This window comes from Aptenodytes patagonicus, chromosome 1 (genome assembly GCF_965638725.1).
Source record: "Aptenodytes patagonicus chromosome 1, bAptPat1.pri.cur, whole genome shotgun sequence".
Lineage (NCBI taxonomy): Eukaryota > Metazoa > Chordata > Aves > Sphenisciformes > Spheniscidae > Aptenodytes > Aptenodytes patagonicus.
Window position 1 is genome coordinate 15,863,986 of NC_134949.1, and position 27,961 is coordinate 15,891,946.

At 46.0% G+C, this 27,961-nt stretch overlaps 2 protein-coding genes across 2 annotated transcripts in view; both read right to left on the reverse strand.

Moving 5' to 3' along the window:
- LAMB1 (laminin subunit beta 1) overlaps positions 1-11,997 on the reverse strand; it is a 44,941-nt gene extending 32,944 nt beyond the window's left edge. Inside the window, exons 1-10 of the mRNA XM_076328792.1 lie at positions 11,908-11,997; positions 11,590-11,759; positions 9,045-9,180; positions 6,921-6,994; positions 4,789-4,977; positions 4,617-4,680; positions 2,917-3,119; positions 1,498-1,618; positions 1,133-1,321; positions 359-538 (exon numbers count right to left, since the gene is read on the reverse strand). Of these exons, the coding sequence (XP_076184907.1) occupies positions 359-538; positions 1,133-1,321; positions 1,498-1,618; positions 2,917-3,119; positions 4,617-4,680; positions 4,789-4,977; positions 6,921-6,994; positions 9,045-9,180; positions 11,590-11,759; positions 11,908-11,944 (1,363 nt within the window). The 5' untranslated portion in view covers positions 11,945-11,997. The remainder of the gene's footprint in view (positions 1-358; positions 539-1,132; positions 1,322-1,497; positions 1,619-2,916; positions 3,120-4,616; positions 4,681-4,788; positions 4,978-6,920; positions 6,995-9,044; positions 9,181-11,589; positions 11,760-11,907) is intronic.
- A 4,734-nt stretch (positions 11,998-16,731) lies between these two features.
- The window catches only part of LAMB4 (laminin subunit beta 4), a 44,868-nt gene continuing 33,638 nt past the window's right edge, over positions 16,732-27,961 (reverse strand). Inside the window, exons 27-34 of the mRNA XM_076328803.1 lie at positions 25,743-25,948; positions 24,652-24,855; positions 22,920-23,064; positions 20,901-21,108; positions 20,154-20,292; positions 19,729-19,905; positions 18,542-18,695; positions 16,732-17,059 (exon numbers count right to left, since the gene is read on the reverse strand). Coding sequence (XP_076184918.1) covers positions 16,920-17,059; positions 18,542-18,695; positions 19,729-19,905; positions 20,154-20,292; positions 20,901-21,108; positions 22,920-23,064; positions 24,652-24,855; positions 25,743-25,948 — 1,373 coding nt within the window. The 3' untranslated portion in view covers positions 16,732-16,919. The remainder of the gene's footprint in view (positions 17,060-18,541; positions 18,696-19,728; positions 19,906-20,153; positions 20,293-20,900; positions 21,109-22,919; positions 23,065-24,651; positions 24,856-25,742; positions 25,949-27,961) is intronic.

Sequence of the window (27,961 nt, forward strand, 5' to 3'; positions counted from 1 at the left end):
CAGTATCCAACTTAAATATTTACATTAAAGCTTCCCCTGAATTCCCCAGGACAGAGATTAATTGCACACTTTGCCCACCACCCATCCCAGCAAAACTCCCCTGGCTTAGAGACTTATAATTACAAACAAATAAGGAGTATTCTGCTATTTCCACTGAATACACTAGCAGGATCAGCTGGGGAACTGAGTTTTAAGGGCGGGTGGACTCCAAGCTACGGCAAATCTACAAGAATGTTTTTCCTTTAGCAAAAACATGAAACAAAGGAAAAAAACCACCCCACAAACCAACTTCTCCCAGCTCTAACAGCTCCTCAAAAAGCTTTTAATCACACATAAAGGAACATATGTTTTTACTTACACTGACAACCCGCTGGGTCATCGGCACTCAGGCCATAGAAACCTTCTTTGCAGAGGTCACAACGCTCCCCTTCGACAAATAATTTACAGCGGCATTGTCCGGCAATGAGGCCAGTGGAGAAATCGGTGTAGCGATCACAGATGCCACCATTTTGGGAGCCAGCTGGGTCACAGTTGCAAGCTAAGAAGGAACCATTGTGTGTGTTTTATTATAACTGCTACAAAAGAAAAGGCCAAGTCTCACACTGAATTATTTAAACTCAGCTGCTGTGTAGAGAGAGTGTATCAGTGCTGTGCAGAGAGAGTTTGGACATGAGGAAAAATTCCTTTACTGAAAGAGTGGTTAAACATTGGAACAGGCTGCCCAGGGAAGTGGTTGAGTCACCATCCCTGGACATATTTAAAAGACGTGTAGATGAGGCGCTTAGGGACATGGTTTAGTGGGCATGGTGGTGTTGGGTTGACGGTTGGACTCGATGATCTTAGAGGTCCTTTCCAACCTTAACGATTCTGTGATTCCTGCAAGTATTAGACATGACATGGGTTGAACACGTAATGACCAAATAAACTCCCAGAATCTTGAAGAGAAAACAAAACCCAGCCAGGTTTGCTCAAGACCTCCAAGACAACCACCTTACCTCAAGGATCTTTGTTCAGGAGCACAGCACTGGCCAAAAGAAGGCCAGTAAATCCTAAATTCTCCGGGGAAAGCCCTGGGGGGCCATGGCCGGGATGCCACGGCTATTTCCACCCTGAGGAGCAGGGCTGCACTTACGCTCACAGACGTCGGGGTCGCGCAGGTCTCTCTCCGGGTGCTGGAAGTAGAATGGCTTGCACTGCTCACAGTTGCGTCCTATGGTGTTGTGCTGGCAGTCGTCACACACTCCCCCGCTCGTATTCCCCGTCGTCACGTACACAGCCATGTCAAAGTGGCACTGGCTGGAGTGGCCATTGCAGTTGCACTCTGTGACAAAGACAGAAAGCAAAGTAAGAGTCTGGTCCCAGGGGAGATGCAAGTCTGCAGAAAAGACACACCAAAGTCAACCAAAGAACATGCAGAACATATATTGTCACAAGTTCCCAAGTAACAGCATGTAACGCTCACACCAGACTCCAGTTCTGCATTTTACTCAAACTCACTTTTGCATGCGTTACTATTGCGGCCTTCAGCGGGTCGCCAGGGTAAGTCATGGTAGAAATCCAAACACTGTTCACAGTTTAACCCTTTGGTATTATGTCTGCACATGCAGTGCCCATGGACCTGTCATTAAAAAAAGAAAAAAAAAAAAAAAAGAGGAATATAGTTGGTTATAAAAGAGGAAGGGAAAAAAAATCATGCTCCAATTAATGCAAAACATAGCTAGTACATAAGGGATATACTTTTGGAGACTTTAATGCACGTAACTACATGTAGGAAGACATAAAGGGCCACAGGAGCGTCCTTTACCTGCCAAGGTAAGAATGTCCTCATACAAATTTGTCCTTCTTTCCTTACTGGAACTAATGCCTGAATAAACGCTTTCAGACATGAACAAGGAGAGCACAGTTCCACCTCAATAATCACAAAAGCCTCTTGGACCTAAAAGTTAGCTGTTTATTAGCTGTTAAGTAGCTATTAACATGCATCTAGTTATATCAGCACGCCACTAGCCCAGCGCCTTCTTTCCAGCCCTACCTTGGTTCTCAAAGCAAAGATAACAGACAGTTTGGATGGGTTTTATCCATCAACCCCAGACTTTGCCTTCAACATGTACAAAACAAGCACTAAGCAGACCAACAGTGATTGTGTGACAGCTGCTGCCATAGACGGCCAGGACTACCAGCACTGGAGCCATGATTTTAAAGGCAAAGCCAGTCTTGCTGCTGCTTGGGTGGAGACACTCACCAAAAGCAGAGGGCAACGGAGCATACCTGCTCACCAGCATCCTGTGGCTCCTGGGACAACCCACACAACCTCCCCGTATGCCTCCACATTTTCATCCTGTTAATACCTCACTCATTAACAGGGGTGCTATTACTGCTTGTCAGGCAAAAATCATGGGGAAAACAAGAACCCAGAAGGGATGTGGCACTTGCACAGCAGCGTCCAACTCAGGCAGCAGGATTTTCCTTCAGACCCTGCTGTTAATTAGGGCTACAGCCTCTACTTCTCAGCTGATAACGACTGATACAAATGCAGGTCATGTTTGATTCACAAAGGTGTTTCGTCCTTTGATGCCTCTATTCACTTTGATTTTAGGGTAACCAAGTTGACACACACACCCGTCTCTGGCCCCATACGGTTACACTCCCTTTCTGCATTCCTGCCTTTTAATTTCATCAGCTCTTTAACATAATTAGAAAAGGAATGCTAAAGCAATTTTCACCTAATCTGAGCTCTCTGTGCTTGATTAACACCAGTAATGACAGACATGTTTGCTGAGGAGGAATAGTTTTAACGGTTTTCTTGTTTGAAAATTAAGGGTGAGGAGTGGGGGGGAGAGCGTCATCTTTAAATTTGTGTTTAAATCACTTAAAAGAGGCATAGACAGCTTTATGCAGAAACGTGTGAATATTTACCATTCCTTCCACTTCTTCGTTAAAGCCATCCACTGGCGCACACTCGCTGGCGTGTCCGTAGCAGAAACAGTTCCCGCGAACCACCATGTCATAGATGGCATAGTAGTACTTCTCTCTGATCTCCATCCTGGAGTCCAAGAGATTATCCCCCAGCGTGTGCAGCTTGATGAATTTGACTCTCAGATTTGTGATCTTTAATAGGTCTGCAAGGGACACCAAAAAAACCCCAAACCCCGTTTTGGAATTATTTACCAGATATTGTATTGAATGGGAGGAAGCCAGGAGTGACTTCCCAAGCACACTTCCTATGGGCAGATTAGATCAGATTTAATTTCAGCATTTACATACTACACATCACATCACTTCATACTCCCAAATTAAAAAAAAAATTACATTATTTTACTATAGATTGATCACTGTATAAGTTAGTTTAAGCTTAATTAAAAATACTAGTCTATTTTACTGTAGACATACACAGGCACAAACACATATTAAAGGCACGCACAACAATACCACCAAAAAAACACTGGTTCTTTGGAGCTTTAAAGCGTAAGAAGGGCAAGGACCTGATATTAAGGAACTGCTGACAAGTGGACCAGGAGCTTTAAGAGTTACGAGCCTTCTGGAAAAAAAAATCTTAGTTGGAAACAAGACACAAATAATTCTTTTTTATACGCCCAGCTTTCCTAGCAAATATAATTAGTTACATTTTGCTGAAAGAAGCAACACCCCATCACTGACCAAATACAAAGGAGAAGTTCTTGAGGGATAATCCATGGGAAGACAATATCGCAGTAATTAATTCAGTCTACATGTTCACTTTGATATTATGAATCCTGTGTAATTTCTTAGAGCCTTGAAACTAGGCTTGAAAAAGCACTTCAAGCCCATGAAAGCAGAGTTTCTCCTTTAAAATGTTGGCTAAAAAAACATTCAACTGATATAGCAACTAGCAGACGCTCTTCTACTTCAGATATTTTCTTCTGCTCCAGTTAGCTTTACCCTGAAGGACATGAACTGAAACTGAGAATGCATATTAAATCGGAGGTCAAGTTTAAGGCCAAGCACTGCAGTTCCCTAATCAGGCCAAATGCCCCACGAGGTTTCTCTTTGAGCCACGCTCAGCAACAGATCTCTCTCCCTTTGCATTCCTGGATTGCCATGACCGTACACGAACGCTACAGTAATTTGTGTTTTACAACCGCATCTGTCTGGTCCAGCCATGCAGTGCTACCAAGGCCAACTGTTCTAAAGTCATGACTCAGATGTTCTAAAAAATAAAACACAATCCCCTTGATTTTAGCTAGAAATGCAAAATGATTTAAGTACCTTTGTAGTTCTGTTTCTTTGTTTTCTGAATACTGTACAATTACAGGATCACGTTCCAAGGTTTCTCTCGGTGACTGCATGTATTTTGGGGAGAGGGGGTCTTTAATGAAAATAAATCCCTGATCAATTAAGAAAAGGACCAACTACAATGATGCGTGTAAGAGCAATCACTTGAGTTGACAACACTGATGGTTATTTCCCAGCATGTCACTGTCTGAGTCAGGAAAAGAAGCCATACCACAAATGTATTCCATGACTTCAAAACTGCTATCGGGACTAATGCATGGCTTTACTTGTGGCTTACTGTTTTTTGTAAGCAAATAAGTACAGAAATGCTTTCAAATGAGCCTGGAAGGTAACTGCATACATACTTTGAATCCTTGGACTGTACGGATCTTCAATTCGAAAAGCAGGATCTAAAACGCGATATATTACCTGGAGGAAAAATGGTACAACCAAAGATTCAGCTTTAAGAATAAGAGAATCTAAATTTGTATAGAAAAAGTTTATACAATAAACATATTGGGAAAAAACTGCTCTGACCTCTCCCTCCGTTGAAGGTTCAATGTCAGAGTATCGGGAATCACAAATGATATCATCCACCTTCTTCATGGGTCCAGTTGAAATCCCAGGAAATGAACTCTCACAGTCATATGCAAAATACCTATATACTTGCCATGTTTTTCCAAAATCAGATGACCTTTCTATCAACATTGCAGCAGGACGGAATGTCTAATAGTAAGAAAACCAAAAGAGATTTTATTCGGTTAATTATTACTTGCATTTACATTGAGTGCCTTTAAGTGTGAGCAATCCACATGGCTGGATTTTAATCTCTCTCCCTGCACTATTTCCAACATTTGGAAATATTTTTCTGCTGATATCCCATTTCCTGCTCAGAGGCAGATCTTTGAAATAACACACATCAAACCACAGACTACCCACCTTTAAAAAGATGGCACTCAGTGGCCAAGCACTTAAAACACGCTTACAATAAGCAAGCAAACTTGTAAGTTTTTTGGATTCCAAATCCTTTCTTAAAACTGGGGGTTAAAGCAGGGCTTTAGGGAGACAAAAGGCTTTTTTCCACTGCTTGTGGAAAGCAGCACAGCCTTCTTCCTTGCTGTACCTCCTTGCCTAATCTTCTACAAAGGACCTAATTGGCCTCCTCTCCTGCCTTGGGGACTGGGAGGCCACTTTCAGTGCTTCCCCTCCAGCTCTGACACCCAGAAGTTCTTGCTGAGCAGTTGTCCTTGATGCTCAGAAAAGCCCTGGGATTGCCCACCTCTCTTCGTCCGACCACACTACCTTTCGCAGCGTCTCTGCCGCCCAGTGCCGGCCGTCCTCTGTGCTGCATTAAGAAAACCTTCTTCTTTAAGGAGAATGAGAGGTTCAGTTTCATCCACTCTTGCTGCATTCGACTCCCTCAGTCCCAGTGACTCTTGCCCAGACTCTGGCAGGCTGCATTCGCTTCACACAAACCACTGTCCTTCTTACCTACACATATTTACCTCCAGAACAACTAGCCAATGACATTTTTAAAAGATTTTTAATCCCTCTGACCTAAAAATCTCATGTTTCAATTTATGAGCTGCATTTCAAAAAGCAGGTATTAATTTAACACCTGGCTTGCACCTACCAAGAAATGCCAAGAGTCTCTTCATTAGTTTCATGTATTCAGAGGAGGCCCTCCAAGAGCCAAGTACAAAAGCATTCAGTCACAGCTGGAAATAAATTTTGTTTCTGCTTCCTGGCTGAAAATATCGCCCAACTTACAAACTGGTATCTCACCCAACAAAAAATGTAGCAATCCAGAGGTAAGGCAGCTCAAGTGTCTACCACGCAAACAAAGTCAACAAATCGTCATTAAAACTATCTTTCCCCTGCAGTCTTCCTCCTGACAGCAGACCAAGCCCAGTGGCACTGGGGCATGATGGCCGCAGCACCCACATCAGGTCAGGGATCTCTCGGGGGTCCCTTGCTGCTGGGGGCCAGCAGAAAGGACCACCTTCTACCTCAGCCATGAGCGTGGGGCAGGCTGAGAAACCCAAGCCGACGCCACAGGAAAGAGGAACAAGCTCTCCTAGAAAGCTGACAGATGAAAATTAGGAGGTTAATTTGTCTACATGCGAAGAGCAGGGATTTAGCCCTGCAGGAACTGCAGCCCCTGAAACCTCAGCTGAAGGTTGCCACTAGCACTTGCCTGCGATTTAGGATGTACGGGACATAATCTGCCATTCCAAGACATCTGTTTGTAAAGAAACAAAGACACTTTGTGTACAGATGTTCCTTCTTCCTGAAGACCTTTCCATTTGCCAAATGAAAACTGATACCATGGCCAATTTTTTTTAAGAAGAAAAATCCTTGCTACTATATGCTTTAGCTAATGATCTTCTAGAACACAACCACCAGAGAGAGACACCAACACAAATCCCAGCTTCAGTATGACTCCTTCTGCAGCCTCATTGGAGTTCAAACACAACTCAAGCCACAAGTCACGACTCAGCCTTCCTGCGCGACTTCAGCAGCAGTTAATAATGGTTGATAGTTCCAAAAAATCAGGCAAAACAGCTGAGTCAAAGCCCAAATCCCAAATATCAAATAGATGTGAAAGACTATGAGATCTCTTATTTCCTTGTGTTTTGGGGTTTGGGGTAAGGCTGTGGCTTCCTTACCTTGAAGGTCATAATGAGATGAGTGAAATGAAACTCGGCCTCCAGGTTCAGCTGGATAGTCACGTTTTCCAAACCTGCAGGGGCAGAGAAAAGAAGCTGTGCAGCAAACAAGGACACCCGCCAGCCTCTACATCTAAAATTTGCCAAAGCTCTTCACTCCGGTGACGCAGGGACTCTTTTTCTTTGCCACTTGGCTCTGCTGTCAAAAAGGGACATGAGGGTTAGTGCGTTACCGAGGTATGGGGGAGACACCAAGAACCTCCTGAAGAGTGTATCGCACATGGGATTCCTGTGCATCATCTGTGCCAAACACGTTACACCCAAAGCATGAGCCTGCACTGCCATTATTTTAGACTGCGTAACATGGCTAACATCACTAGATGTAGGGTAAGGATGGGGACTGCTATGGGCTGGATCCTGGCACCAAAGCGCCCAGTGGCTGGTACAACTGAGGATGCTGAGCCCAGACCTGCGTGGTGACCTCAGGCTGTCCTCACACACTGCAGCCCATCTGGCAGCAACAGAGCCGCGAGCTTCTGCAGCCCTAACACTCCAAATCTCACCGATGGCTGGTAGGGGCCGTTTCCCACCTTTCTTTGCTCACTCTGGACTCTCCTGTCCATTCGGACACAGGAACAGTTCCTTTACAACCTGGTTTTGAAATACTCCTAAAGCAACTATCACAGCCGTGCTTTGCAATGTGAGGGCTAGGAAACCTTTGGCAAGCGAAAGGTTTTCCAAACTCTGTTGTACAACTACCTACAGCCAAGGACACTACACAAAAAGGAAGAAAAACAGTTACAAATACTATTTTTTCATGTGAAAAGATCTCTCAAAACAGCTGGATACTAATTATACTGTAGTTAAAAATTAAAAAAAAAAAAAAAAAAATCAAGATTTACGGAGAGAAGGGGTAAGAAATGAAAATAATAAACCAATAAAGTGCTTAACTTTTCGACCAGCTGTAACTTAATGTGGAACGTGCAGCAATGGTCCCTTCTGCTGTATGCCTGAATAGAAGAAAACATGAATTGGACAGAAAGAATCATTTGTTTTTTATTGTTGAAGGACATTTTCATGACCTTATGAGCTAAGAACTTTTCTGTGTGAATGCTGCCAAGCCTGTTGCAAAAAACATGAATTATTTGGAATGCTAGAAGAGAGCTGCCGGAGACAAGCAGCTTGCTAGTCTGATCTAAATGGTTAAAAAGGATTTAGTGAAAACCTTTCTTCATCGGGCAGCAGAAATGTTACAAATATTACCATTTTATTTTAATATACAGTAAGACAGCTACTGCCAATGCATTTGCAGAAGTCCCATCCTGTCCAGCTGGCTTTAAGGCTTCAGGGCAGGACTGCTGTTTGAGAAACCTCAATGCCTTGTTTTGTGTACGAAGGCATGCCAAAAGCATAACCATAAAAGTAAAAAGTGCAGAGGAAGAGTAAAGGAAAAAAAAAAAAGAAAAAAAGCCACCAAACTAACATGCAATATTTTTTTTAACTAGCTGGCTTGTTTCTGGTATTCATTTTACTGTTTGGCATACGGGTGCAGGAATTCAGGGAGCCCAGGAGGGGGAAGGCAGTTTGCAGGGTAGGAGATGTCCCTGGCTTTGCTCTCCTGGGGTAGGAGGGCAGGGAAGCGGGAGGTCTGCGGGCGGGACGGCGGCCCCCAGCTCTGTGCCTAAACCTCCTCCTTCCACACCCTCCCTCCAGCCCAGCGGCGCGGGGAAGCCCTGCGGTGCTTCCTTGGCAGAGCCGCCTCGGGATATTTACTCCTGGAAGGCTGCTCCGCTCCCGCTGCCCAAACATGAGGGAGATCTGGAGCCAGTGTGGGAAACTTTTCTCTTTAGGAAAGGATTCTTGCAGAGTGGTGGGATGGCTCTTTCCAACACACCCAGAGGTCTGACGGGGCTTCGGCTTCGTTGTAGATTAAGGACTGTTCCAGGGCACACAAAAGCAGACAGTTTTACTCAGCATGAGTAAACCAGCATGCTCAAACAGCATGATCCTTCAAAGGGCAGTAATCACCAGGCCAGAGATAACAGCAAACCCGCAGGTACCCTTAAACAAAAGGAGGAAAAGCAGCTCGCAGCCCTGGAAATGGCTCCCGGACAAACCCCGTACCATTTTCCGACTGCCACCAGAGCTTCAGGCGATTTGGAGCGAACGTGGTGACCACGTTTTCAATGCGATGACTGTCAGGATTGAGAGTATCGTGGAAGGGATCCTCGGAGTCACATACGAAACATTTTTTGTCCTCCTGAAACAACAAAATAATCAACATTACTGATTTTATCCGCGGGGCAATAGTTGTTTCCTGCAGATAAGAGTATTTTCCATCCATATCACATTCCACTCATTTTCCCTGCAGGAGTCACCAAAGGGGTTTTTTTTGTTGAAATGGTAAGTGTATTTACCTTTATGAATTAATACAAATTGCCAAATGGAAAATATGCCAGGAATTCCATAAACTTTATTTTTAGGAGAAGTATGTTTTCTATCGAAATTGCAGTTTCAGGGAATCTCTTCCAGCGCACGTATTCTCCAGAAGTCAGAACCAAAGGCAGCATCTACAGAAAATCTCTGAATTGCTTCTGTACAAATGTACACGTGCAAAACTGCGTCTTCAACAACTTGTGTGAAATAACATTGGCTTTTGGGAGCTAGCTTGGACATCTAAGTTCTTGTCATTGGGGATACCTCTGGTGAGGTTCAATACACATCAAGGGTCCATTTGTGATTTAGTGACGGGGCCCTTTCAGCGCGGGGTTAACTTTACTCTGAATCCAGCTTGTCAAGCTCCTACTTAAACCTTGCATCTTCACCTTTGATTGCAATCCCAAGCTATGCACATAAACCCAGTTTGCACATACTACAAGGTGTGCCCATAAAAAACCAGTTGGGTGCAAGTCTGGCACGTGCTGCTTGGGAAAGCTGGAAGATTCTTCACGAGAAGGACAAAAACCCATCATGACTATTACTACAAACAATGCTATTTTTACATTGTCCCGGTGCCTAAAACAACTACATTCCAATTTTGCAAGGTAGGATGCGAACCAAACCAAATGGGAGGGTTCCTGCCCAAACCAACTCAGAGTTTGGCAGACTGGAGGGGGCAGAGGAGGGAGAGAAGCTCATCGCGCCACAGCAAGGGAGCCCCGGCACACCAGCAACTCTTCACTGTCAAAAGCTACACAGGCATCATTCCTCCAGCAGGTTTATGGAGACAAATGCAGTGCTTTATCAGCCAAGAATGTGAGAGCTGGCAGGTCTGCGCCACACAGGCCTTCCATTTCACTGATTTCGGCTTCAGCAGCTCCTCCCAAGCCCAGCGCTTTGCCCCCATGAGCCCCCGGGAGACTCCTCCAGGAGAGAGCACAGCAAGAGCGGGGGTCTCGAAGAAAACGTCCCTCTGCCCGCTTCAGGCTCCTCCCCCCCAGTACCAGAGCCCCCGCCTCATGGCACAACTTGCTCCTTCTCCCACCAAACTCGAATCCTGGAAGGCTCAATCCTGCAAAGTGCTCAGCGTGGCCAAGCCCCATATTATTAAGAGGATACTCGGCACCTTCCCATATCCACAGCCTGACACAGTTTCTTCAATACCACCTTATGGTTCAGAATTAACCAGGGACATCCCAAACGCTGAACTGGGGCTGTGAGATCAGGAGTAAGGGCACACATGAACTCCCGAAGCAATGCTTTTTACTATAGCGCTTCAGCATTTTTTGAGCCAAGAAAACATAACAAAGTGCCTTTGATGTTTTGTTCTACCAGGGATGCTAATGTCGTTAAAGAAGTCCTATTACAGACAATCCTGACATACGCCAAAAATTTTTCAGCAAAGCTAAACCCCGGGTTAAATCAAGTATTAGCTCTAGCAGTACAGTAAAACTAAAGGTGGGGGTGAGATTTGGTAACCTCAGGGCACAAACGGGCCAAGTGCTACAGCCCTCAGGCAGGGCTCCTCCTGCTTCCCGTGGTTTTCCTTCCAAGTGCCAGAATCCGGCCCTATTGTCTCTGCAGTAAATTCGGCCAGAGATTATCCCCTTACTTTCAGTTCAACAGAGTCCCACTTATAACTGATATTTTATTCTTCTCCACCATCCCTTCTGTCTCAGACATTTTAAATAAGTCTGGTGAGCTGCTTCTGGCTTAAATAGTAACGAGCTTTGTGTTTTCCACCAGATGTGCGGGACAACCTTATTTGCATCCTTTCACTTGGAGACCATACAAATGTAATTACATTACGGGAACAGTGGCCAAAACACTACCCGGGTCCTACAGACCACTCTCAGTCAGGAAGCTGTCTAGACGGCTCCGGGTAAGTCTGAAAATAAAGTATTAATTGAACTTACTGCGGCACATTCCTCCTTCTTAACCTCGCTGAGGAAAGGGGGGTCGGGAGCCGAAAGCAGCGAGGGGTTCCCTGGTCCCGGCTTCCTTTGACGGGGCGTGGGGTCCCGCACAGGGGCACGATGCTGCCCCCCCGGAGACCACCGCCCGCACCTCCCTCCCGCAGGCAGCGGCTCATCCCACCGCACCAGCCCCGGTGATGCCCGCGGGCGTGTGCCCGCCGCTGCCTCCTCACCCCGGGCCGCCGCCGGGGACCGAGCCCTGCGCCCGGGCGGGGTGTCCCGGGGGTGCTGTCCCTCCCCGTCGAGGCGCTCACCTGGAGGTGGCTGACGATGCAGTAGGGCTCGGGCTGGCGGAGGCCGCAGGTGGAGGAGGCGGAGAGGCGGGCGGCGCGGCCGATGAGCAGGTCGCCGGTGGCGGGGTAGCAGCTCCCCTCGGCGCAGCCGTAGCTGTACTCGGGCTCCTGCGCCGCCGCGGACCACAGCGCTGCGCGGCCGCGGAGGGAGAGAGGGATGAGAGAGAGAAGCGGAGGCGCGGTCAGGCTGGGCGCCCCGAGCCGCCTCGGCGGGCGTCGCAGGGGCTCGCCCAGCCCGCCGTGCCCCGACGGCGGCGGCGGGAGCGGGGCGGGAGTTACCGAGGCAGCAGCAGAGGTACAGCGGGAGGCGGCCCATGGCGGGCGGCAGGCACCGGCGGGACGGGACGGGACGGGACGGGGCTCCCCCTCCACGCCGCCGCCGAAAGCTGTTGCTCTGGCTGCTCCACGCAGGCGCCGCAGCTCCCCGCGGCTCCCGGGGAGCGGCTCCGCGCCGCCGGGCGCCCCCCGGCCCTCCTCCTCCTCCGCCCCGCCGCCCCCGCGGGGCCGGGCCGGGCCGCCCCACGCGGCCCCTCCCGCCCCGGCCCACCGCCCCCGGGGCTGCCTGGCCCCGCTGCAGCACCGGGCCCGGGGGAGGGAGCGGAGAAGCGGCTGCCGTCGAGGAAGGGTAGCCGAACCGGGGTGGGAGGCTGGGGGAGAGCGGCCCGGTGGCGGGCCGGGGTCGGGGACGCCCGCCCCGCAGCAACCGGGGAGCCCCGAGGGGGAGCGGGGGGACTCCAGCCCCCCGCCGGCGCAGGCTGTGCCCTCCCCGTTGCTCCCCAGCTTTGGGAGCGGGCGCTGGGCAGGGTGCAGCAACCGGGGGGAGGGGGTATCACCGGCGGGGCGACCCCTCTCCCCACCCCTGTCTGTGGGGATGCAATGCGGGAATGGGAGTTTTGACCCGATCCTGCCTTCTGCCGGGGGTGCTGGTGGGGCTGGGCACCTGGGAGGGGTGGATGGTGGATGGAGCGTACCTGTGCGGCAAGGCCCGAAACCCAGCAAAGGGCCAGGGACTTGGCAGCCATCGCGCGTGATGCTCAATGGCCCCGAATCGCCCGGTGCTGTGGTGCCAACACACGTGGCTTGGGAGTGCCATTCCTGGGGACGGTGGCCACGCTGCCATACGTGGCTGGGTCTGGCCCTGGCGTGGGCAGAGAGGCCCGTCGAGCCCGGGCTGGCCGCTGCCAGGCTGCTTCTCATTACCTGGGAGCACGCGGTGCTGCTGCCTTCCCAGGGGCGCTGGGGCGGCTGCGAGGGGTGAACGGCCGTGCTGGAGCTGCCCCTGCACTCCTGGCCTCCTGTTTTGGTTCCCTGGGCTCTGCGGGGGGACACGGGGGCTTTGTTGGCTGGTGGCAGAGTCCCCTCGGCACCCAGGGGGAAGGTTTACTGGTAAATAAACGCCGAGGAGCGGGTACGAAGGATGGATGCGTTTGAAGAGCGCAGCCCCGGCTGGGCGCAGGCTGGGACAGATGCGTGGGTTTATATACCCGAGTTTTGCTTGTGCACGTGTAACACGTAAACTTGTGTAAATCTTTACCAGGTACCGGTGTCTCTCAAGAACACTTTGCCCTCGCCATTTGCAGTGCCGGAGTGGAAACACACTGCGGTCTGTCTGTCCCAGCAAACCCTGCCGAGGTAGGTAAATATGTTCGTTCTCATTTTACAGATGGATAAGCAGAAACAGAGAGATACCAAGTGACTTGCCCTAAAGGTTAAACACCAGGTCTGAAACATAACCCAGGACTCCCGATTGAAGAATTTGTGGAGCTGTTTCATTAAAGATATCCAGGAAATGAAACCATTTTAAGCTGACAGGGCAGGTATTGGAATTCTAAACCTCTTCTGCTATGTAGTCTTCTAAATTCACAAAACTAATTCAGTTTCACAATCCTGTCATGTAAATCACAGCCCGGCTTTGTTTTTAAGCTTCAATACAACGAACATTTTTGTCCCACTAACAGAAAATGTTTTACTCTGCTGCAGTTAGAAACTGCCCCAGTCCAGGGCAGATGGGCAGGAGCATTCCGCAGCATCACTCCGTGTGCAAGTGTGCAAGGACAGAGTGTTTCATTGCCACTGGATTTTTTCTATCGCATATTTTTTCAATTTTTATTGGTTTTCTCCTCGGTTTTTTTTCTGTTTTGTAGCCTTGTAGAAGTCCTATCCTCCCCTAAACCTAAAATAGGCTAAAGTTGCCCTCTGGAGCTCCTTGCCACTATAGTTAGGCTCCTTCGTGCCTTGCCATGGGCGGCGTGACAATGCGCTGTGTTCCAGCCTGGGGGTGACCCTGCTGCATGGCATCAGGGATTGAGTTGGGGTTGCAGTGGTGACCACTCGCCCTGTGTGGGGAGTGCAGCCGTGGCCCGGGGTGGCCACTGTCACCTGTAACCATGGTCGCCTTTCAGAGGTGGCTGAAACCTGGGTGAGACCACCAGCATTCACGGTGTGGGTAATTAGGTGCAATGAACTCGTTCGTGTCTGTCCCTCTCTGCAGTGCTCGTGAACAATAGCTAGTGGCAGTATTTTAATTTGATTGATTCTTCAAATGATAAAAATTCATTTTTGTGCCATTTCCTGTCCCTGTGGTTGGTTAAGTGGCTTTACAGTCTTGGGGTGTCTGTCTTTGTGCTGGGTTGGAAGTCTTCTTGAAGAACCAAAGTTCAGAATTTGACCTCAGTGGGACCCGCTTTATCACCCGTTTTCTTATAACACTGCAGTGGTTGAATGCCTAGCATTCTATGCTTAGCAAATAGAGCTGATGAGATAATTTTTGATTAAATATATCTTTGATTATATGTGGTTTTGGTTAAATGTTGTTTGCATTTTGATTAATGTCACTGAAGTCAAAATGCTCTACAGCAAGATAGTGATTTCAATAATTTTTTCAATAAACGCTGAATTTCTGAAGCCACTTCTGTCCACAAGAAAGAGAGCCAGGGGATCAAAAATAGGTATTTTTGATCCAGATACAGCATTTTCCCACAAATTAACTTTGCAAAAACACTTTAAAATTTTTTGCACCACTTCCAATGGGGAACGCTGCACAGTTGTAAACCTCAGAAGCTGTCACAGAATGGGTTTGGTGTCCTGTAGCTGCTGGTCCTGTCAGGTCTGCTTGCTTTGTGTGTCTGAGCATGCTTGGAGGAAGGCAGGGGAGGTCAGACTCCATGCTGACTTTCTTCTTCCTGTTTCCGCTTTTCTTCCAGCGATTTCTGTTTCCCCCCCATGGATACATCTCCCCTCCAGGCCACAACTGCCTTGTGTTTACAGACTTCTCATCCTCGTGGCTTGTCGAAAGCCGTATGGCAACTCTCACAGCCAACAGTGGATTTTAGGAGGAAGGTCTCTTTCAACTTTCTGCTTGTGAATTCAGATTTTTAAAGCCATGAATGAAATAATTTTAGTTTATATGCAATTCGGAATTTCTTTCTAAGAGCTTCAGTTTGCCTGTTTCAAGTGCAGTGCAGCAGGGCCGCATTGAAACCTGCAGGAAGTTCTTCATTACCTGGAGACCTGCGTGTGAGCAGCTTGGTGAGTTGTGTGCTCTGAGTAAACCGGAGATGCTCGATGGCAAAGTCAATCTAAATACACTCATCTGATTATAGCCTAGTAACTTCTAAAGAAGCATCGCACCTCATAGATGATTTTTTAAAGTGCTAAAATTCAGAAGAAGCTAAACCACAAATATGTGCATACCTGCATTCAGGTGTCTGTTAGATTATATCAAAGTTATAATTTGATTCCATCTTTTTCACAATAGAAGCTGTTATATGGGTAATGCATGTTGCACGTTGCCCTGGAGCACAGCTGGTTTGAGTTAGAGGGATATCTCTGAAATCTCATCCATGGCAGCAATTCCCACCCAAGCCCCCCACTGCATACGAATGCTACTTTAGCTCTTGTAAACACAGAGTGATAACTATGGAGGGTTTATCTCAGTTGGATCGAAACAGTGCTTGCTTTTAGATAAGGATTGTAGATGCTGAGCCCTGTATTCCTGCAGAGCATTCCTCATATTACAGATGTGGTCTGGGCTGCATTGGAGTGCTCTGCAGCAGTGCTGGGCTCCTCACACCAGCTGAATAAATTCCATGATGGATGCTTGCTGTGGGACGGTCCAGACGGGAATGACATGACTGGTTTTAACTGAGGAAAAGCCATCCTTAGTCTGTTCAGTGTCCTGCAGGAATATGGGTGGGGTTTTGAAACTGAGGCGTAGCTCCCTTTGGTCTTTTTAAAACCCTAGCCCTTCTGTAGCATTTGCTTAGCCCCAGTCTCCTTCTTTACATTAAAAGAAGAAGAACTGTAAACTAAAATTTAGGTCAATTCCTGTGTTCTTTATGGCTACAAGAAACTGCTGTGTGAACCCTGACTTCGGTGAAGTGCTGCATGTGGGAGAAAAGCTGGAGAAATTGCTTTTCAACATTTGTGGCCCTGCAGACTCACTGCTTAAACCTAAGAGCTTGAGTTATTCTACAGTTGTTGGTTGCATTAACGAAAAACGTGGGAAACCCCTTATAACCGTAAGAAAAAAAGGTATTGCAGGAGAGGTATTGACAAATGACCCTTAACAACGACTTAAACAATGATTTTGAAGTTGTTTTTGGCGTTAAGCATCTGTGCACTGCCATCCAGTGGACACTGGGGAATTGGCTCCCTGTCACCCACCTCTAATGGCCCAGCGCTGCACAGAGGTACCGTGCATCCCTGCGCATTTTCAGGTAACATAGGGGACCCCCACGTCATCAGGGGTTCCTGGTGACCCCCCTACCCTATCCCATGGAGTGGGAGTGATGGTACCCTGGGGACACCACCGGTTGTCAGCAGGGACGGCTACAGAAGCCCACAGACCTTCCTCTGCATCGCCCCATCCCGGTCTGTGCAGCCCCATGCGGGGTTGTGGCACAGCCACAGGTTATTGTAGGGTTCAGCAGAAGATACAGGGTGTTGGGAGTCTCTGAGGCAGTTACCTGTAGTTCTCTGAGCAATCCTCCTTTTGCATTTCCATCACCCTTCAAGGAGAAGCCCGGGGCTGTGGGCAGGAGTGTATTTTAGAGCTCCCTCAAAGACTTCATCCCGATTACTTTATCAGCTGGTTTATTATAAGGTATTTCCTATTTCCATATAAACTCAATTGAACAAAAAAAACAAGAGAAAGTTACGTTATTCACTGTGCCAAAATACTATATGCACCTTCAGATGAATTTACAGAGACAGCCCTTCGTGCTGGGAAGCTCAGGAGGTGGTAAGCGTGAAGACTTCAGTTGCACTTTACCTGATGGTCTGTTCAGACCCTAACTTTTGCATGTTGCATACTTGCTTTCCTGCTCCGTGATTTCATTTTTAATGGCTATCACTTGTTCCTCTAGTTGTCTCAGTTGCTCTGCCTTGTCTTGTTTGGTTTGATTCAGGTCCTGAAGCTTCTTCTCCAAATCTGGAAGAGTAGAGACATGCAATGATGTGTTTGTTGTGTAAGTAAAATCCAGGGATTAACAGCATTTCTTTTCCCAGCAGTTTTAGAGGCAATAAGCCCATTTCAAATGGGGAATGTTATATATGCAACTGGAGGGAAAAGTCTGGCTTCTGGATTGTGAGAGAAACGTGACAGCCTTAAAGAAACTAATTTCTCAGCATCTGCTTTTTGTCCATCAGCTATGATGGACATGGAGCTCTTAAAGGAGTTGGCTTAAAGTTGGGAACACTCAGAGGAACAGTGTGTCCACTGATGTGTGTAAAGCCTAGACAATTCAGGCGTAATGGACTTAGGTCTCCCTCATTTACAGGAGTGTTTCTGCTGGTCCCTGAGAAGCTACACCAGTGTAAACATACTGGTAATAGGTCAAAACCACATTATTCACTGCCTGTTTCCAATGCACTTATCATCTGGGCATTTGGAGTGACTGGGATGATCTTAATGCTTCTCCTCAAGGTATCATCTACTTAAAGTATTTATTTGGGTCCTGTCCCAAAGAATTTGTTCCCGGGATGGAGTTTCTGCTTCTGTTTTGCTGACGTTACGCGATACTTTCAAACGTTGAGCCTGGCAGGATCCTAGGCCCAAGGATTCCCAGTGGAAATGCCCCGACCTTCACTACAAGGAGAATTAGGTCCCCTGTGTGCAATTACATGAGATGTATTCTTCTGTTTTGGTGACCCTCTAAACCCACCCGAGAGGCTGTGTAAGGAGCGGTGCCACAGCAGCCGTGGTCTCCGCTACCCACGAGCCCTCTGCCTCCCGGACGCAGCCCCGCAAGTCCAGGGCACATCGGCTTCAATCTCCATGGCAGTGCACGTGGGTGATGACACCAGAGTCTGGACCGACGTGACCGAGGCATGTACTCGAGCCCTCCTGCCTGCTGTGGGACATGGATGTTTCTCTGCGTGTTCGAACAAGCCAGTATTTGTACCTGGTTTGTTCTGCCATTGCTCAGAGATAATGTCTGAAGGGGAACAAGTATGTACTGATGAAAAAAAGCTACCCTGCAGCTCTCTATAACACAAGCCATCGCTCGGGTAATGTAAGAAAAGACAGAGCGCAGAGGAAAGATTTAAGGTCCACATGCCCAAAGCAAGTGTATAAATCAAAGCTCCCAGCTAAATCTGCAGCCAAGTTTTCTGCAGATTTTGCACTTGTCCTGCTTTTAAACTGCCTGAATCAAATCACTGCAAGTCCCCGTGTGGACACTTCTTAAAACTCCGCTTGTAGCAACCAATTTATGTCAGAAAAAGTACATAAGCCAAATCTGTTTAACTGCTTTTAAACTGCTCAGGTAGCTTCAAGCAGGGTTTTTCACCAGTTAAGTTGTTTTAAACCTGATTTCAGGTGAACCTAGTCTGTTAGTGTCTGTGGGCAAGGACTTCAGTTTAATTCATAACTGTCAATTTTCACCGCTCCCTATGGAAGTGAGAACACCACCTGTTATTCTTCTAATTTTTTTTTCAGTCTCTTCAGCCAGTTTTTCTGCTGCTTCTTTCAGCTGCTTCACTTTTTCTAATGTTACTTTTGGAGGTCCTCGGGCTTTTAGCTTTTCTTGAAGAATAGTGTACTTTCTTTTAATGTCAGCAAATTCCTGTAACAAAAAGGCGTTACTTAGTTTAAGAGCATCTCATAATTAATCTGGTGTACCAAAGGAGATTTTTATACCTTTTTTAAATATCCTTTTTGAAACAAACTTTAAATCTCTCATTCTCTTAAATCTTAAAAAAAAATAAATCCATGAGTGTACATTGAAAAATGCTTTGCAAAACCTGGTAAAAATCAATTAAACTGCCAGTGGAGCAATGTAAAGTGTCAAGGGAGGGCAAGGATGTAAAGAAAATATGGTTTAAGATTTTTAAAGCTTATGCTGGTTTTACTTCTTTTGATAGGGCTTTTCTGTAAATTTAATTTTTGATATGAGGCTTAATTCAAATTTAATGAATTACCTGTAGCATCAGGTTTTTTTAATTCTATTTTTTTACATTTTTGGCTGTACTAATACTTACTGGCTAACTCCATTCCATGCCGATTTAGATTGCTGTCGAGGCTGCAGTTTAGATTTCTACTAGGTTTCTTATAACCTGGAAGCTTGGTCATGCTCCAAGCTTGCATTGTGGGTGCCTGGTTCTTGCAATTTTAGCAAATTTCTAGCTGCCTCAATGCATCCTCAAAAATTGGAACTACTGAAAAGCACCTGGCCAACCAAAAACTCCAAGTAACTCCCACAGCAATTTTCTCTGAAGGAGAATGGCATGGGATGAATGGCCAGGCTGCCTCCATCGCTCACGTATTTTAATATCTGTTTTTGTGATTTGTTCTGTTGTGTTTACTGGTGCCCATGGTGACTGTGAGTCTTATACACAGTGCAAGGAAAAATGTCACGAAGTAGCCAGAGAAATGTGTATGTTTTCTTTCATTCAAGCAAACAGAAGCGTTATTTGCCATAAGCCTTAAAATAGAAAAGAAATTATTCTTAACCTGTGGCATTTTACACTGCATGGCATAAGGAAGACATTAACACAGTTTTGAGGAGAGCAGGGCAACACAATTACACTTCTGAATCAAAAATACTATCAAACATGGAGGGAATTTTTTTCCCCTTAATATGTGGCAGAAAGGCTTACGTTATCAATATTCTGGGCTTGCTTGTGTGCTGCTTCTGCCCCTGCTCTTGCCTTTGTAGCTTGATTCTTGTTCATCAGCATTTTTGCCTGCAGTGTGGCAATTTCATCCTCCATCTCAGACTGTTTTGCTGACAAGTTGTTCAGTTTGTCGTTTGTCTTGTTCACTTGGTTCTCAGCCTGAAACAGAGGAATTGAAGGTTGATTTCTTTTGCAACATGCATCCAGCTTGCAGAGCGTGGTAATGAGGGAGATTAATGGCAACTGATTAAGAAGAGGAGACCCTTAAACATTATGGAATCGGTGTCATATCTGTGCCACATTCTGGTTTTATTTATTTAAGTTTACATTTAAGGAAACTTCAAGATGAAGTATCTTTTTCTAAAATGTAGGTAGTAAATAAATTAAAAATATTTACAGTGAGATACCTGTGAGATTTGTGTTTTGATGCCTCGTATCTCTTCGTTTAACTTTATGAAGGTGTTTTTGGAGTGTCCTTGGGACTTCACAACATTTTTTAGTTTATTATGAATTTCAGCCACAGGCAGAAGAGCTTTAGCTGCTTCGCTAAAATGGAAAAATAGAAGTGTGGGTAGTATTGTGGTGTGGAGAGCAAAGCAAGAACACGTTTCAAATGCACCCACGCTCACATGCAGGAATGTTCCCTCGAGTCCAACAACTGCTAAAGTTGTGATTTGTAAGTTGGCAAAGCAAAACCTCAGTAAGGGACCTTGTGTGGGAGCACATGAGATGCTGTATTAAAGGTGAGGCTGGATGCTGCCGGCTGCCTGGTGGTGCACTGCTAGTAAGGAAAGCTCGCTTATGGGTGAACATATTTTCTCTCCCCATTTTAAACCTCCTAGTGAACCAGATGTAATGATCCACTAGGTCCACCGTGGAAGTACGTAGCTGCCTTGGCCTCTTTGACTGAGCAGACGGAGGAGCCAAGAGCTGGCGGGAGCTGCCTCCTTGCAGCACGTCGGCTCCCACAGCCCCAGCGGTCATGGCTCGTTCCTGCTGGGGAGGCCCTGTGGAAATCGCAAGCTGCAATCTGCTGTCATCTGAGGTTTCCCTCCAGTGTTACTAGGATACTGCCTGGGGTATGGAGCAGTCCTACCGTGCACAGTGCCACCCTAGCTGGAGTTAGCACATCAGTACGAGAATACCCTACTCACTTGGCTTCTTGTGCCTCCACCAGCAGCGTCTGAGTTTCCTCCCTTTTTCTGTTTCTCTTACTCACATTCAGTTTGTACTTCTCACAGGGGTTCATAATGCTCCTGATTTTGCCAAGCATGCCCATGAGCTCTTGTGGAGTCAGGGGAAGGTTTATTTGCAGAACATAATTTGCCACCTTCTCAATGTCTTCTGGAGGCGCGCTCTCATCTGCAACAGAAACGGAGCTGCGGGTATCCTGAAGCGGCTCCTTCCTCCCAGTGAAACGTAAATGATCGTTATGGCTGCCTACCCTTTGAGTTTTGTGGCAGAATAAAGCTGACAGGCACAGCAAGGGCGTAAGAGAATTATCTCCAACATTTTGTGATTTAACATTATGCTTCCAGGTACTGCTGTTAGTGTTGTCAGAACTGGCTAAAATGAGGATTTGAACCCACTTTGAACTGGGTTATTAAAATTCTGATGTAGAACCGAGCCCGCAGAAGGTTTTAAATCGGTGCACGGCACAGCTAGCTGTGTCAGAGCCCATTTCTCCCTCGGCTGCCAGATCAAAGAGGCGCTGAAGAGACTGGGGTGTGAATGGAGCTTTCCAAGCCAGCCAGTGGGTGTAATCCCTTCCCTGGAGTCGCCACAATATTGAGAAAGTGTTCCTTTGCTGGTTAATGAGACAGGCTAAGCTACAGAGGGAACTTGGGTCAGACTCAGATAGGATGGGAATTTACAGTAGAAAAACCTTATTTTGACAACTCCCCTTACAAATGATCTCGTCCTAGTTCTTTGCTAAGAGGCACAGGCACACAGAGTTAGAGTAGTCAATGCCTTGTGAAGTCTCATCATCACTTCTGTTTTCTGCTCACTTCCCTTTATAGACAAGACCTTGGGTGATAAAACAGTTGAAACATTAAATGTTTGTGCTAATGCTCTGAAGTAACTCACCAAGAATTAAATAGAAGACATTCACTGCGAACAGCAGTGCATTTCTGAGAGCTATTTTCTGTAGAAATAGATTCATCTAATACTACCATTCACGTCAACATAGAGTACAACAGATTTAATGTAACTGTACACATCTCAGCTGTTACAGTTTTTAAACTTCAATTTACAAAACAAAAATTAATGAAAAAATGCTTTTATAATTGTTAGTAAATGCCGTATGTCTACTAAGAAACATAAAAGGACAGCCAAAGGTGCAATTTTCAATTGCTATCAAATAAAAATCTGCAAATCTTAAGGACTTCAATGGAGTTTTTCTTCCCAAATCAATAAAATAACTTAAATGTTCCTGAACAAAGGAAGTCCTCTGTCCTCTGCCCTCGCTCCCACTTAGAAGTAGAGGTATGAATGCCAAAGGACTGCCAACATAGAAACTTATGAGATCAGCTACATTCAAGGGATTAAAAAAATCCTACCACATTTGAACTCCTTTGATGTGCATCTGGTAAAAAAAACATTTCTTACAGCATTTTTCTGCAATCGCGAGGGTGGAAAAAGTTTTAGGGTATATATGGTTGGTTTGGGTTTTTTTATGAGAGCTGTGAAGTTCTACCAGAATCCTTTGATTCCTTGAGTTACAGCTTTATGGAGACGACGGAACAGTATGTGTCCTAATTCCCACGCTCCCTATGGAGAACCTCTATTTATGGGCCTGGAAGAAGGGGGTGGAATAATAATTTGAGGATGCATTGGACATGCCTGGACATTATATATTGTACGAAATTATGTTAGTAGTCCTTTACTCAGATAAACCAGGAACTGAGGGAATTACTTGCATGCTTCAAATTAAGTAAATTAATAAAAGATGACAATCAGAACGTAACAGATCTAGTGGAAAAGTGATACAAAGTACTGTCATGTGGGAGAAATAAGCACTAGAAAAAAGGGATTGAAAAAGATTGCGCAGATCAGGAGGTAGGCAAGAAATTTGATGTGTATACAGCTAGACCATTTTCTGGCCATCTATTATGCTGTATTATATTGGAATATATATAAAAAATGAGTCAGAAAGAACTTTGCATATTTACCTAACAAGAAGTCTTTCACTTTTCGGATGAACTCCTTAGTGATCTCTCGGTCAACTTCAATTTGATTCTTAGCTGTCTCCAGTTGCCCATTAAATTGTGAGCCTTTCAACTTGCTGTCTTCTGCCATTTTTCTAATGCTTTCAACCTGGAAATATTATTAGAAATAGCAGTGCCATTTTCTGGAGGTTATCTACCATTGCTTGGCAAGTTGACCTCTGACACAAAAATAATTTTCATCCAAGCCTCAGCTGGAATCACTTGATGTGGCTTTGAAAAGTAGTAGGAGACTCCTTTGGGGAACTCCAGAAGTTGTTACTTCATAGCCTTCATCTGGCCTCAGAAAAAGCCTAAGTCAAACATTTTTTTCTCTCTACAACCACTGCTAAACCACAGGCCCTTCTGTTTCTAAAAGAAGGGGCTGACTGTTATTTTCTATTGCAGTGTTGCAGCATGTCAGTGATGAGATTCAGAACAGAAAAGGCATGTTAATTTCATTTGCCTTTTCACATTGGACTTGCTGTTAAAAATACACCTAAGAGGACACAAATAAGGAAGGTAGAGTTCAAGGCTTGTCTTTAAAAGTTACATTTTGCCATTAAATTACTATTCTAGATCGTTTAAATGAGAGCTTTAGATTCATCATCAAATGCCAACGGTATTTTGCTTTGCTGGGACTATGCTTTGCTTCAATGAAATCCACAGGAACCGCCTCTCTGGTCTGTGGAGAGAAGAGATTCACCGTTTCCCCATGCAACAAGAAAAATGGTGATGTTTTTACTTTTGAAACATCTCAGAATACTTCACACATATTATCGTAGAGCTGTCAGAAGCTTGCGAGTGCCAAAGGCAATGTCCCAGCAGCCTGGCGCTTGCCACCTCAGTACGGGATGTCTTTCGCTGCTGCCTCTCTGTGTCCTGGGGCCCAGGCATGTGCCCCGATTGCTCATTTCTAAACCCATTAGCTGTGATGCAAGTGTGTCGCGTGTATTTTAAAAGGAGGAAATGGATGCCCAGGCACCCTGAAGGGACAAGACAAAGCCACAGTAGAATGACATTTCTGTTGGAAAATGTGTTTTGCCTATAATGGTAACAGGCATCATCTCTGATTGCTAATGAGAACAAACTGTCTGGTGTTTTGGAATTTGTCTGTTCTGTTTCCTTTGCACATGTTGCACTGGCCATACTTTGCTTGAGTTATTTTCACTGCTACTGTGCAGTACAGCCAACTTACTTGATGCCATTCTAAACATCACCAGGGGCAGAAAAGCTTCAGCTTGAAATTATTTGCAAAAATTCTTTAATGGCAAACATAAGAGTAATACGAAGTTGTATAAATTGAGCTTAATGCTATGCACAGCAGTAATCCCACTGCAATAAGCATGGGCCATACTCAGGCTACTGACAAACGGTGCCCTTTGAATCTTTCCCAGTAAGAATATAGACAATACTAGCCTGATGCCACCAAATTCCATAGGCACAGGGCACCGTGACCCGTGAGATCTTGGCAGCTGTGAGGAAGAGGAAGGCATACCTAGAGCCACAGTCCCTTGGTGGGACTGGCACCTAACACTCCCAGTACTGAACCATGGTAGGTCTGTGGCGTTGGGGCAGAGTCCATGACTAGGTCACTGCTCTTTGTCCAAGGAGCAGGTGAGCTTTTGTAGATTTGGGACCTCCCAAATCTCATCCTCCATCCATTTCACTGAACAAATGTAGGTTTGATATACACCACCTGATTCTCAGGTTCCCGTAGCTGAGTAGTCAAGTTACTTAGCAACACAGCAGCCTCCTCAGCTTTTCTGAAGGCATCAGTGGAGAGAGGAAGAGCTCCGCTGCAGTTTGGGCCACCACACTGCCTGACTCCATGACTATCCTGGCACAAAGCTCCCCCGCAGGCTGCTGTGACACAGGGCTGGTCTCCTGGCACACCACAGATCTGCAATAAGGAAGATGCCTATGTCAGGACTCCTCTGGGGGCCTGAGATATAATCCTGGGGGAAGGAAGACATTTGACATCGTATGAACATTGAACATTGTATGGGATTTTCCTGAAGAGATGGTGGTCTGGTCTCTCCAAAGATGGGTGTCCTGCCAGTTACAGATCCCCCTTCCCTGACTTGAAGAATGCAACGGCAGCTTCAAGCCCATCCTTGCACGAGCCATTTGTTGGGCTCCATGTGTTGCACTAAGACCCTTGCTTCACTCCTCCATGGCAAAAAGGTTGAAACTGTCCCCTGGCCATATCCAGCCCATAGGTCAATGGCTTGTTCTAAAGGATCCAGATCACCTCTCACAAAACATGGTACCATGTCTAGCCCTCCACATAGTTTGACACACATGTTCAGACTAAAGGCCTAGATGGATGATCTCTTCCAGTTCTGGCAGTGTTGGCTGAAGGTGCTATCAGGTACTCACTGCTGCCCCACAGAAGGACAGAAATCCCTTCCTCTCCCATGGGTGATGCAAAGGATATGTGAGCACTCCCCATCCACTCCAGGGCAAAGATGCTCTGCTTAGTTTAAGCCACTGATGGAGGAGGTTGGGGTTAATCTTTCTGAATTTACATGGAAGTCCTCTTGAGACTAGAGAGTGCTTAAACAGTTCCTTGTGCTGGACCTGCCCTGGAAGCAATGGCTTCCAGAAGGGTGGTAGTAACCACAGCTGAGAAGTGCAGCTGTTTCTGACGTGACTGCGTGTCTGTGTCAGGGAAGTGTAGTTTTCCAGATTTAAAACACATGTAAGAACCCTTTTAAAAGAAAAACTACTAACAGCATCAAAAAAGAGATTTTTGTTTAGCTCCCATTCAACATCCACAGCACCTACCTTTTCATTCAAGTTTTGGATGTCGGGGCTCTTGATCATCTTGAGCTGCTCCAGCACATTGCTTTCTTTCAAGGCCTGATGTCCCAACATAGCGAGCACGTGGGTCCTGGTGTACTGTGAGTATCTTATGATAGGGGTTGTCCCACTGGTCTTCTGCTCTGCCAGCAATGATACTTCAAAGTGTTTCCTAATGTTGCTGATGGCCTCTATAGCAACAGAAATAGGGATTAGTACCGACTGTATTTTAGTTGCATTTAATTCATGTACTTACTTGAATTCTGGACAAATGGTGAGTGTCAGGTGATTCAGTTTGTTGTCACTGGTGTTTGATTTGGGACAGTAGGGAGGGACAGGAGCTGTAATTTCCTCAGTCAAGCTTTTTAATCCTTTACTCAGCCAGTTGCCAAACAGGAATATTATTGATACCCATAAAACTTGCTAAAATAGATGCAAATACAGTGGATCCCATATCATTCTTCAGAGTCCAAGGTGTATGAGAAGCCAACGGAAGATACAAAAGTAGGAAGGGGATCCCATTAATGACACAAACTGCTACTGATCTGCATTCATCAGTAACTCATGCATTGCTGCCATTGTTGATTTGGTAAAGCTCCTGTCATTTATGCTGTTTTGAAGTTTAGGCAGGAGAACTGTTTCTGCCAGTTGTAAAACCTAAGAAATAATCAGCTCTGATTGCGAGTCAGGAAAGCATTTGTCCTGTCTCTGTTCAGCATAGCACCCAAAAGTGAAATGGTCTGCTGAACTGAGGCCAAAATTTAGATTACAAATGGGAATTTATGAGTTTTCTTTGGCTCTGGAAAATCCAATTTCAGGGTTGATGCGTTAAAAAAAAAAGCATTTCTATGATAAGCTTGTAGGCCAGGCAAAAAATACTTTCCAGCAGGAGTCTTTCTTGTTTGCTTAGTGTAAGCTTTCCCTTAAGCAGACTAAAAAGGATTGGAGAATATTACATTTTTTGCAGATTAATAGCCTAAGGAAAGGACTCGGGCCTTTTGCAAAACACATAATTTAAAGCTGCTGCTGTCGAGGCTTCCTAGATCTCTAGAGAACGCAAAGTTTCCCCCAAATCCCCAGGCAGAAGTATGTGCAATGAGCCAGAACTGATGTGTCGGCAGTGAAAATGCATTAGAGGTCATTGATTAACATCCCTCTCTGTGCTGGTAACCGACTCAGTTACTGGTTGAAGTCAATGACAAGGCACTCGTCAAGTCCTGCGTGCTTTGAATCAGGCAATAAAGCCCTTGGCCTTGCTTTGATTGAAACTGAACAATGTTTAGTTATCGTGTGGAACCAGGGCTATCTATTTTATCTTGTAACTCTTGGAAACAATGTACAGTTTAAAGTTAGCTCCTAATACAAAATACCTGGCAAGAGGCTGCTGTAACTCCATCTCTAAGCCAGAGACTGTTTTCTGTGCAACAAATCCATCGCAGGAATATTTTACAGTGGTTCACCTCTCCATTAAGTGGCCCAAATGCGTTTGTCATGCTTGGTTTGTGATGGAGCTGTAGAGCTTCCAAGTTCCTTTACGTTAAACACAGCGTCTTCGCAGAGGCTTGATTTACAGCCTAGGAAGCCGTACTCCCTGCATTACCATACCACAGTGGCTGCAAAGCCAGGGGCCAAGGCTGGAAAGCCATAATGTAATGAGATCTCATAAACTGCAAACATTCTTTTAAGAACACTTGTGTCTTGTTTTTTCCAGTAATTTTAATTCGTCGCTAGATACTGACATTTCCAAGTCAGCCAGCTGAATGTATGCCTGTGAGGAAGTCTCTGAGTCCTGAATTCTTGTTCACTTGATCCTCTGCAAAGAGAGGTACGTAGGAGCCCATTCCCCATGTGTGTCTAGAGCACAAGTGCCAAATGTACCCCAGATCGGGGGGTATCCCGCTCTACCCCACTTGCTTGGGCCAGCAAAAAAGAGAGAAGAAAAAGCAGACAGAGCCATACCTAGCATGTGCTGCTGGTCCTGAAATGAAGATGGGGTGAGGGAGCCAGGCTTTCTCCCTGGATATCAGAGAAGCTGGTTATCTTGAGGGAAATGTTATTTCTGTGCTGTTAGATGCTTGGTAGCAAGACCAACGAATATTTGTGGCCATGACCAGAAATTCAGCTTAAATTCAAGGTCTTCCCCTCCCCACACCCCCGTGTGCTTTTTATAGGGCTGTTTATCTGTCTCCTGAGGCCGAAAGACG